The sequence below is a fragment of the Delphinapterus leucas genome, chromosome 9, assembly GCF_059928025.1.
Source record: "Delphinapterus leucas isolate spDelLeu-1000000601 "Yukka" chromosome 9, BTC_Dleu_Yukka2, whole genome shotgun sequence".
Taxonomy (NCBI): domain Eukaryota; kingdom Metazoa; phylum Chordata; class Mammalia; order Artiodactyla; family Monodontidae; genus Delphinapterus; species Delphinapterus leucas.
In genome coordinates this window covers 34,519,959-34,532,731 of record NC_143137.1, presented here as the reverse complement: position 1 = coordinate 34,532,731, position 12,773 = coordinate 34,519,959, and the positions used below count along the sequence as shown (strand labels likewise).

Below are 12,773 nucleotides of genomic sequence, written 5' to 3'. Positions count from 1 at the left end.
TCAATTACTTTGTAGATCTTGTTGGCTAAAAGTAGGAGTTTGGAGAGATTCTATTCTTGGCTTAGGGCTTCTGATTTTTGTGTAACAACCATCATTATTGTCTAAGATCTGGAAGGGACTTTGATCCTCAAATGAATATGTTCTATGAGCACCAATGAGTTGTTTAGTTGGGAATGTCACTCCCATTCCTCGTCATCCTGAGGGCAGCTGATTTCACACGTTACATTCAGTCCCTCCCTCCTGATTACTTATTGTTTTCCCCTCCCTTTCTGTATATGGGAATGGCTGGACTCCCTTGTTTTGAATCAAACGCTAAAACTTTTTATTTCATTCTGCTACTGAATCTTGTTAATGCCTCCTCTCCTTTACACTGACTCATTTGCCAAACTTGGCTATCTGCCACTTTACTTCCTCAGCCTTATTATCCCATATCTTCAGCTAAAAACAAGATTTGAATTTCTCTTCATCAGTTCAAACTCTCAAGGTCTAAACGATAACTCACCTGTATCTTATCTCTTTTAACTACAAAAAGCCACATACTGAGAGAGGACAATCATACTTGACAAAAGACTGATGTCTTGACTATATCAAGAACTTCTACAAATCAATAAGAGAAAAAGGCAGTTCAATAGAAAAGTGAGGGGAATACATGAACACCTGTTTCAAAGGTGAAACGTGAATGGCCAAAAACATAAGATGTTCAAACTTATTAGTAAACAAGTAAATGCAAAATAAAACCACCATGAGATGCCATTTCACACTCAATGAATTGGCATATATGAAAATATGCCAGTTTCATAGTTTGGTGAAGATGTGAAACAATGAGCATTCTCATACTTGGTTGGTGGGAATCCATTTTGGAGCAATCACTTTGAAAGCAAATGTGGTATTACCTAACTTGATTAAACATATGCGTATCCTGTGGCCCAACAATTCTACTGCTAGTTATTTGGCATGTGTACTCTAGGAGACCTGCACAAAACTGTTTCAAACATTAATGTTTGGAATAGCAAAACACTGGAAATGACCAACATATTCCTAAGTAGGATGAATAAATAAATTACAGTGTATTAAATCAATGGAATACTGTACATCTAGAAAACAAGTGAACTTTAGCTACATGAATCAAGAAGGGTGAGTCTGCAACACATAATATTGGGGAAAAATGCTACTTATGGGAATTTATATGGTATCGTTTCCTTTCTGATAGATTATGTAGGGATATTTACACATTGACTGTTGTATAAAGTACAATGAAAAGCAAGGGAAGAGGAAGATGATTTAGGAAGGGACCAAAGGAGGCTTCAAAGGTATCATTACCCTCTATTTCTAAGGCTGGGTGGGAAGGCCATTCTTTCCCCTTTAAGATTGATAGATTCACTACATACAGTCCAATGTATATTTTATGATTAATACATAAAGAATCTAATGCTCAATAACTATACTTAATGTTTTTCAGTATCAAGTGAGTTTTTGTGGATTCCTCCTCTTAGTCTTGAAATATAAGCATTCCACAGTAGAATACAAAGTTAAGGTTAGAAGTGTCCTTAGAATTAGTTAATATGGATACTTGTTTGAAGGCATACTGAATAGAACTGGGTTGCTTTCCAGTTAAACGCTAGTTTCTTAATAGGAATAATAATAATAAAGCTAGCTCTTTATAACATTTCAGATATTTTACAAATCACGATAACATAATCCTGGAAAAACTCTACTGAACAGATACATATAAGATATTAGGATAAAAATTTATAGAAAGAATGTAGAAAGAGGGAAACTATAGACTCTCTAGAAGCAAAGAACTTTCCAAGGCTGTGGACTTGGATCCATGAAGTTGATTTTACTGTTCTCCTAATATGATTGGATATAATAATCCCCACTTATCTGTGGTTTTGCTTTCCATGGTTTCATTTTCCCACAGTCAATTGCAATACCAAAGTATTAAATGGAATACTTTAGAAATAAACAATTCATAAGTTTTAAATTGCATGTCGCCCTGAGTAGCATGATGAAATCTCATGCCTTCCCACTCCGTCCCACGCGAAACATGAATTATCCCTTTGTCCAGCATGTTTCACCTGACCATCACTTAGCAGCCCTCTTGGTTATCAGACCGACTGTCGCAATATTGCAGTGCTTGTGTTCAAGTAATTTTTATTTTACATAATAATGGCTCCAAAGCACAAGAGTAGTGATGCTGGCAACTCAGATATGCCAAAGAGATGCTGTAAAGTAATTCTTTAAGTGAAAAGGTGAAAGTTCTCAGTAAGGAAAGAAAAAAAATTATATGCTGAGGTTGCTAAAGTCTACGGTAAGAATGACTCTTCTACCCATGAAATTGTGAAGAAGGAGAAAGAAATTTGTGATAATTCTGCTGTCGTACCTCAAACTGTAAAAACTTATGGCCACAGTACCTAATAAGTTTGTAGTTAAGATAGAAAAAGCATTAAATTTGTACAAGATATTTCAAGAGAGACTACATTCACATAAATCTTATTACAGAATATTGTTATAATTGTTCTCTTTTACTAGCAGTTATTATTGTTAATCTCTTTGCCTAATTTATAAGTTAAACTTCATCATTGGTGTGTATACATGGGAAATAAATAGTATATATGGAGCTCAGTATTATCCGTGATTTCATGCATCCACTGGGGGTCTTGGAATGTATCCCCCAGTAATAAAGGAGGACTACTGCACTACTGAACACATTAGGGGAAGATGGAGAGAAGCTCACAGTCTTACAGTTCTGTGATCTTTTTCCAATTGCTCCATAGACAATTTTACATGAGAGTGGGCTTGGCACTGAGAAGATTGGGAGGAAACACTGGTGTGTTTTTTGGCTTTTTTTTTTTTTTCCCCCACACCGCATGTCTTACGGGATCTCAGTTCCCTGACCAGGGATTGAACCCGGACCACGGCAGTGAAAGCCGGGAATCCTAACCACTAGGCCACCAGAGAACTCCTAGACTTTATTTCTGCAGCCAACTCTGGAGTTTTCCTTTTTGAGTTTTTTCTGACTCTCTCCCCTTTTTGCCATCTGGCATGTAGAGTATGTATTTCCCACATTTCCCCCTTTTACAAAGTTACAGACTCTACAAAGTTAGAGACTACAGAGAAACGGCAATGTTCAAGGAGTTGGGGAGTTTATGATGGAATACACAATTTGATGAAACTCCATCAAAGGCACTCAATCGTAAAGCCAAATACAGAAATACACAAGTCATGTGACAGTGGGATGCGGGTAGGGATTGTTCTGTACTTTGCTGCCGTTGGAAGCAGAATCCCCTCATTAAAGCTTGCGTTGTATGAAATTTAAAAAAGAAAAGAAAAAGAAGGAAAGGAACACAAATACAAACCCAGAAATAATCCTGCTAAAAATTCACAAATATTTCTGAAAATAGACAAATGTCTTATAACATTGGTCTTAAATTATTTTTATTGCATGTGTTTAAGTCCTCCAGAAATAGAAATTTTCTTCAGTTGTTCCTTTTACTTACTTGCCCCAAAATTCTACAGGAAGGAAGTTTAGAACATGGTGTACTAAATTTAGTAGATTGTAATCCATTTGATTTCTCACTTTTTTATATCAGTTCATGAAATTTATTGTTTAGAGAGGCATCACTAGAGATGTCTCGGGAAATAATAGAAATGTAAAGTACTTTGCCACACAGGAAGTGGAAAAGCAATTTCTATTTTCTGAAGGACTATAATGTCATGGAGTCATTTAGCAGAGAGGAGTAGATAGCGAAGATGGATGAGAGGCATAGGAAAGTGCAGGACCAGCGCACAGTGTGTAATACTCTAACCCACATGCACACACACATATACACAAGTACAATCTTTTTTTTTTTTTTTCCCAGATCCAGTATCTACTTCTAAAGATTGGTCATCTAGAATTTAACTTGTTTCTTTTTATGCTTCCAGCCCACAAAAGACTACTAGGACTGCATGTCATTAGGTTCTGGATTACTTAATTATTTTCATCAATTCTTATTATTCAGTATATTGATGATTTATATATTTTGTGTTCCTCCTTTTTCTGACTATGTGGCCTCCTCCCAACTGAAAATGAAGATTGCTGTGTCCACTGTATCCTGGCCTGCCTGTTCTGTGAATTCCTGACCCTCTGCAATATTGTCCTGGGACAAGCTTCGTGTGGCATCTGCACCTCTGAAGCCTGCTGCTGTTGCTGCGGAGATGAAATGGGAGATGACTGTAACTGCCCTTGTGACATGGATTGTGGCATCATGGATGCCTGTTGTGAATCATCAGACTGTTTGGAAATCTGTATGGAATGCTGTGGAATTTGTTTTCCTTCGTAAATATTTATCTTCTGTTTGCATTAAAACTGGAGAGTGTTTTAAAATTTTTCTTTTAAGGGGGAAAGAAAAGCACGTGGTAGGATTCTCATCAAACAATCCAGTATTTGCACTGTTAACTCATTATTTTAGGAAATCTCTGAGAGGCTTTTTTTTTTCCTCTAACCAAATCTACATGGTTTAATATGTGAAATTTTAACTACTTTTAGACTTCTTAATAGGTTACAATGACTGAGGGACATTTTGACAAAACAGAAAGAAAGGAAGGGAAGGAGGAAGGAAGGGAGAGAGGGAGGGAGGAAGGAAGGGCGAGAGGGAGGGAGAAAGAAAAAGACAAAATGTCTCCTCCTTTATTTACTTATTTCTATTTCTTTTAACCATTCTTAGGAGCCCCTTGCTCCAAATGTATTATTTCTCGGTGGTTATTTAAATCAGACAATTTACTTGTGATGTTTATTAATGGTTAAAAGTAAGTATTCTTTAAACTTTGGGAAACAAACCCACACAGTTGTTGGGGACCCAGTGTTCATCTCCATGCTGTGTTCGCCCCTCGCTCAGCAAACGCTGAGTGCCTACTGTGTGTAATCTCCTGCTGCAACACAGAGATGGATGTCATTCAGCTCCAATCCAGAGGAGCATAGGAAAGTTTAGAAGAGGAAAGAGACCTGTAAAGAATAAACCAGCCCACAGGGCATACTGAAGTGAGGATTATGAGAGAGAGAAACTCAAAAGGCTATAGGAATACACAGAAAGGAAAGCTAATGTCTACTGGAATATTCAGAAGGCTTCAAGGAGAATGTGGCATTTGAAGGAGGCCTCCTAGGATGAGTGATTCATCTGCTGCTTGAATGAATTAGATTTAGGACCAAGTTTTAGGTGACTAGCCTGAGCTGTGTGTGCCCTTGAGCCGTTAGAAGAAAAACACCTTAAGTATGTATTTTCTTTCTTTAAACTATAAAATTAACTAATAATATGCATTTTTTTACATAATTTAGATGTTATGATAAAGTTTTGATAAAAACAATGCCTTATTAAAATAGCTATGTTTTTTAAAGAATGTGGAATACTTTTGAAAAGTTACACTTAAATTAGGAGATTTTTTAATATTAAAATCTCAGCATTCTCATTTTGATTTATTCAAAAGCTTTTCTTTTCGAGAGCTTTAAGTCTTTTGCTGGGGGGGGGGTTGTTAAGAAACAAACCGAAAACCCCCCAATATTTATAAACACAGTTAATCTTAAATGCAAACCATTCCTTCCAATTCAGTAGGAATGTTGACATCCACTACTATGACCGAATTTCAGTACTGCAACTTTATATTAAATGAAACCATTATGGCAGGTTATAAATATCCTTAAGTATAAAGAAATTAGTGAGTTACAAGACTTACTAAGTGTTAGCGACTTAGTAAGTTACAAAGTTGCTAATACATAGAGACTTTGTGTGATGCAGATGAAAGGGAGGGTAAATTTTCATACTACCTGCTCTCCTACTAAGTTTGATGTCCCCAAATTGTAGTTTGGTTTGATTTAATGTAATTCCTTGTAGAAATTTTGAAAGTATACCTTTGGATGAATAGTTATTTTTGATTCTTCCAGTTGAATATCAAATTGATAGTAAAAACAAATGCATACTTTTAGGAAGCCTTTTAGTAAATTTAGGCTCTGAAGAAAGATTTTAAACCTAAAGCATGGGTATGAGACCCACGGTTTTTCCTTTGAGGTGAAACTTAGTTTCTACTTATATCATTACTTAAAAGGCTTAAAAAAGAAAAAAAAGTTAGCAGACTCTTGAATCCCCCTTTCAGTACTGTTTACACACGCACACACGCATGCATACACACACACACACACACACACTGTTAAATTGTCCATTTTAAATAGAGTTCTAGTAAACAGCTGTCTTTCTGTTCCTTGTCTAAAGAGCATCTTTGATGTAACAAATGAAATATAAGAACATCTTTCTACTATTTCATAGTAACCAGAGCCTGAGTATTTACATATACCCAGAGTTAACTTATGCATATATATTAGGATGTGAGAGTATCAACTTTATACTGACATATAAAACCTCCTAATGACCTGAAATCATTAAAATATTATACTTTCTGTCCTGCAAAAATTTTCAGCCAAATGGTTTGACTAATATTTAAGTGTATTCTGCTACTATTTGCGATGATGATATTAGCACTTTTAAAATAATGTTTCTCTGTAACAGAGAGCATTAGTTGATAGCAGAATTTTATTCTCATATTTATATTCACAGTACTTTTGCTCTATTGTCTATCCTGCAGTCATTCCATAAAGTACCATGTATGATTTTTAAAAAATAAATGAAAAAAACAAAAGTAGGCAAATGTGAAAATAGTTTCAATATGTATTTTAGAATTTCTGTATGTAAAATGTTTTGTTGAATTATATGGTCATCATGACTAAGTGCTCTAGTTTACAGTTATAGATTTGGTCTCTTTTTAGATGTGGAAATTTAATCTTAAATATTTTTCAACTGGATCTGTATTATCCCAAATATATTATTTTGAAATTTAAAAAGTGACTTCCCTATTGTTCTTTAGCCTATTTTCAATCTAATTGATATATTGATATTTAAACGAATTCAACTATAATTTAAAACCTTAAGCTTTTCTTTTCTCCTTACATCCCTCTCTAAAGATTTCCTAGTCTCATTATGTAAATCACATGACTCATGCCCATAAATGAACTATGAAAGATTCAGATCAGTTTATACTGCAAATCATAGTTGACAAATGATTTCAAAACATAGTTTTCTTTTAAAAATTCACAATAGAGCAAAATGCATGTTTTGTACATTTTCTTAGTAAATTGCTTTTACTCATTTGCTTTGGAATTATCTCCCAACTTATAAAAACTGTGGTAGGTTTTTTTTTAATATGTGTACTGAAATTAAACACAAAATAGCTGTGCAATTGGGTATTAAATTTAATGAATTTCACCCAAGAGTAAATCATCAGAAGTACTTTCAACTAGGATCTTTAGTGTCACAATTTTTAAGTAACAGGAAATGTTTTACTGTTAGTATTTAACCCCCAAAGTCACTTTATTTAGGAGAAGTCTTTTTACTTAGGAATATAATAATTTTATTTTTGTGTTTTCATAGTATATCGACTCTATCCATTTTCCTCACCTGAAGCAGTCAGTGCTTCTCTGAACAGTTCAAGGAGTAACCAAGGCAACCTTATGTAATAACTTTTCATTCTTTATCCATACAAACTCTATCAGTGCCCTAGATTCTAATGTTATAAACGTCAAACTCACTGCCTAATATAAATAAGACTTGAGTCCAGAGTCTCTGTGGCTTGCCTTCTTGAATTCCAGTTTAAATGCCTAGATTTACCCAACCACCTAATGAATAAGTTTATTTATTAATAAGATTATTTTTCAAATTATTCAAGGCCTTTATGCCCTTTCCAATTACTTGTGATTTGTAGGCCTGTAGGTTTATTACATCTAACCTGACAAGCAAGATAAAATTTAATCAGACACTATAATATCCATTTTTCTCTTATTTTAATACTAATATAGGAAATCATACCATTTTTGTTTTAAACAGCAGTTAATACAGGGATAGGGTTTATTCTACACTATTTATATTTTAAAATCGAGGATTAGGTACTACAAGGCAGTCTTTTTAGCACTTCATCTCCATGTCCCCTATAACCAATAAATTTATAGTGACTATTTTCTCTAAGCCCCTCAAGGGAGCCAAAAAACCCTCAGGATGTTTCATCCTAGGGAAGAAGTTTGGCACTTCCCGTGAGAAAACTGTTAGTTCCAACAGTGAGGCTACTGATACATACTTGCTCATTTCAGATTACTTTTAGAGATTCTGGTTAAAATGGGAGGGGTTGTGGAGAGGGAATACCGTTATGATGCAGCCCTAATGTAGAGGGTGGTTTTTGCAAAAACTGTCATTGGTGACTAAATCCACCATGTGTTTTCACACTGCAAAATTCCCAGTGAACAATGGCTGCTCCCTGTACTTTAAAGGACTATGAATCAGTATCATCCGAATGATCAAATTTTAATAAAGTCAACCGGCAATCTGTACGTGAAAAGGATTCTAAGCAAAGCCACATCTGAGCCTCACCTGGAAAGCAGGATCTCTATCTAGGCAAGCAGAAATCTGCACCACCTCATTCTTTATCAGACTGGGACAACAGTGTGACGTCTCCCACTAGGGTAACAACTATAGCCCCTAAGCTGCCAAATGTCAACCTGAGTAGCTCCCTCCCTTCCAACTGAACCGCGGCCACTAGTTCCAGTTCTGTTGTTTGTCCATTGTGTATGCCCTTGATCCCTCACCTCAGCCCTTGCTGAAAGAGACTCTTGAATTTATTTGTGAGGTGACCATGAAGAAATCACTTTAGATACCCATGCCTGGACATATTACCAACATCAAGTATAGCTATATGTGTTAAAGACAAAGTATAGCTCTGCAATTAAGTGTTCATTTTCAGGCAGGTCTTTGAGGCTCAGTGGAGAATGTAATTATTAGGAAAATAGTGAAAAGCAAATTCAAACAAATTCTAAGTTTAGCTTGAAAAACTGAAAAGGTTCTTAAGTTCCGTCTGATGCATAAAGGGGTAGAAGCAAAGGAATTACATTCCAAAGCCAAGAAAGAGGGTGTACAAAAGCAGCTGATCCACTTGACATAGTTCATAGCCTTTTGCAAAGGAATAAAAGCCCGTTGAGCAGGGAACCAAAAGATCTCATTATAGGATGAAGCCAAGCCATATTAAAGCTTGTGCACTAGTAACTATGTCTAAAAACAGCCTGCTGTTTTATATTGAACCAATACATTTCTTAACTTGGTAGGTTGCAGTGTAAAGATGTACAGAGCCTGTCTGCTGGATGCTATGCCAATTACAGATGTGGCGGAGTGGTGTCAAACACCTACAAATAGTTAGGATCTCAAGCAATCTTAGAGTGAAACAAAAGAAGTTTTAAAATGTCATTTCAAAACCTAGATAGCACAGTTCATCATATGTGTCTGACTCTCAGAGTCTCGAGATCACCTTTATTATATAATTTAATGTGGACGTCATATGATCCCTCAATCAGAATGCACAATTCTTTCAAGGACATGAATAGTGCCTGAGAGATAAGGAGAATATCTTTTAAAAGTAACACCTTCAGATGACAAGGCACCTGTGATCAGCTCTGCAGGAACTGCGTTTTATTGGTGTTGAGGTGAAGGAGGAGGGAGATGCCCATGAATACATATTATCTTAGATTTTGTTAGATCATCAGAAAGAATAATTGGGCATATTTACACAATTACGTTTTAGTAAACTATTATGCCAGCTTACCGATAATACATATTCTGCTAAAAGTACATTAAATGGCAATCCTAAAGCAATTTGGCTGCTGAGGACATGATATTTTTTTATCTAATTATTCACAAATTAATGAATAAAATTAAATTCAAATCACTGAAGAAAATGAAGCAATGGTGAGAATCAGAACTACAGATTAGTTAAAGCAAAGATATGCAATGCATAACAGAATTAAAGCATTTCTTTTATTCAAACTCAGTGCTTAAAAAAGAACAAATCCATCATCTTGAAATTTGACTTGTAGCTTGACATTAAAAATAATATGAGTAGAATTTTCAGTGGGGTAAGCACAAAACTAGTTCAAGTTGTGTCACTCTCAATTACTGTACTCAGGTGGTGTGCCCATTAAAATTCCCACTTGTGGGTTCCGCTCACTATGCAAATGGGGTCATTACCTGGAGAATTTAATTGGTTATGACACTGGGAGTAGGACTTCTCCTTTCAAAATAAACCTACTTACACACATTTTCACTAGAAATTTGATTGTTATATATACTTCGGATTGTTTTGCCCTATAAATATTTACTAAAATTAAACTGCCTTGCTTACTTATTTCTTACAAATAATTTAAAGTGGATCCAAATTACTTTGTGCATGTGGTTTTATTTGTTTCTCTATAAGGCTAGTTAGAATGATCTTTTGTAAATCATATTGCTAATAAAATAGTATTTTAAAAAAATCTTTGTATCTTTCACACTACCCATCACATGTGGGTACATTTCCAGTGAAGGTTTTCAACATTGAATAGTATCTGTTTTCTCTTTCATCATAGTTCTAAATATTCACTTTGAGGGGCTTCTTCCATTTTTCTCCTTTTTTGTCACTTACAAAAAAAAATGTACAGTTAAAGAGTTGACCTGCCCTCTTGGGTGTATAATATACATAGCATGGCTGAGAAGCCATGCCTGTAACACTTGCAAGGCCCTTATATTCACTGATAAGACCGGGTGAAGATATTAAGTTGTTTGTAAGAATTAGTTCTAGAGACAGTTCTACCAAGAACCACGAGACATTTAAAAATTTAAAAAGAACAAACAATAAATCATTATGAAAAGTACAGTTCTCCATATACCTACCATCTGTTTCCACTAACTGTGGCAATATCAACTGGAAAAAAACCCGAGTTTACAACTAGATAACAAGAATATTGATAATGGCCTGAACTTACAACAAACACTGAAATTACAGTATGGTTTAGTGAAATGTAATATTAAACTGGACACCCAGGAATTTAGTTCCTAGACACTGTCTCAACCAGCAGTTCCCAGAGTGAACTTGAAGTGGGAACAGGTTTGCTGTAAGTATTAATGATATACTCTCAGGGAAGTGCTAATAGTTCCTTGGAAGAGAGAGGGGTTTGCAGTCTAAATTTGTATTACAATACCAAGTTGTACAACAAGCCCAGATTTTATCACTAGCTTATCTGGACCTAAAGAGAATATTTTTCCTTTAATGTAAAAAAGAATATTCTAAAATCAGAGAAAAAAATAATTCTAGGGATGATAGAAGAAGAAATACTACAAATTTGTAACTGGACCATTTTTAATATCTGTAGGATTTTTAATATCTGTAGGATTTTAATATCTGTAACTATGGGAAATTTCCCATAAAATATCAAACATGGATCCAAGTCTCTACATTCATTTTTCTATGATATTTCTAATTGTGCCCGGAGGATAGGAATGAGTTGGTGCATCCAATAAATATAATCATTTACATGCACAGAGCCCCCTTTGAAGTTAATAGGACCTATGGAAAGGGGAGTTATGCACCACGAAAACGGAGTTCAACCTGAGTCTAGTTCTTTCTTTTTAACATGCAGTGGTATTGCCAACACATTTGGATTTTCTTACTGCTTATCTTTTCTTTGTATGTGATGTTTCAGTTGGAGTTGAGTGAAGTGCTCCATGTGTAGAGGAAAGATAGCCCAAAAGAGAGGATGTGATGATTGGCAAGCTTATACTCAGGGACCAGCTTTATAAGATAGTATCCAAAAGTGATAGGGCCTGACGTTTGTAGAGCCTGTTTAACTTTTCAAAAGGAAACCATAGACATTTTCTCATTTGATCTTCACAACGCCATGATTTATCCAAGATATACATTTTTACCTCCATTTTACAGATGAAAAAACTGTGACAGACTGCTTAAGTTCACTTCCTAAAGCCACACAGTCCCTGATAGAATGTAGGAAACCTGATTTCTATTCCCAGGTCTTTCCATTAGAGAGGTATATTTTTTTAAGCAATCTTATATACAACTTAATATAATAAAGAGATTCAGCTGCAACGCCTCTGATTGAAACTGGAGTGAGGAAGTTGGGATCTGAATTCTTATCTGCCTTGTTCCTTGTTTCCCATCTTTCCTACCTTCCCATCTTTCCTACCTTCAGTGGATGTCCTGGCATGGGCTCCAAGGGAGACTGAAAATCATAGCTACTTATCTGAAGATACTTATATGTGCTACTTATTTCTTATTATACACATTGACCCCAAAGTCAATCAACTCACAATATTTCACTGTCCTGTTCCTACTTATCAATGAGTCTTTTTGTTTTTTCCTAGATGGATGAGGAGTCAAGAGTTAGATGTTCTTTTTTTTTTTTTTTTTTTTTTGCGGTATGCGGGCCTCTCACTGTTGTGGCCTCGCCCGTTGCGGAGCACTGGCTCCGGACGCGCAGGCTCAGCGGCCATGGCCTACGGGCCCAGCTGCTCCACGGCATGTGGGATCTTCCCGAACCGGGGTACGAACCCGCATCCCCTGCATCGGCAGGCGGACTCTCAACCACTGCGCCACCAGGGAAGACCCAAGCGTTAGATGTTCTTCATAAGACTATTTGCTGGTCATTCTCCGTAGGTCCCTGCAGATCTGTTCTCTGTCTCTGCCTGCATTGTGCCAGGATCCCTTGCTTTCTGATTTCTAATTGGCTCTGGCTGATGGCAAGCACTAATGCGAAATCAGAAGGTGGGAGGAGAGAGAGGTCAAGGTACTAATTCCCACTGTGCTCCTAGGCCCCCTTCCTGCCAGGCAGTGATTTTTAACAACTCCATTCCTCCATATAAGGTGATCTTGTGCAGTGA

General features: G+C 36.0%; 1 protein-coding gene across 1 annotated transcript in view; it reads left to right on the top strand.

The window, feature by feature from the left end:
- The window catches only part of MDFIC (MyoD family inhibitor domain containing), a 107,000-nt gene extending 94,704 nt beyond the window's left edge, over positions 1 to 12,296 (top strand). Inside the window, exon 5 of the mRNA XM_022582846.2 lies at positions 4,078 to 12,296. Coding sequence (XP_022438554.1) covers positions 4,078 to 4,325 — 248 coding nt within the window. The 3' untranslated portion in view covers positions 4,326 to 12,296. The remainder of the gene's footprint in view (positions 1 to 4,077) is intronic.
- The last annotated feature ends 477 nt before the right edge of the window (positions 12,297 to 12,773 follow it).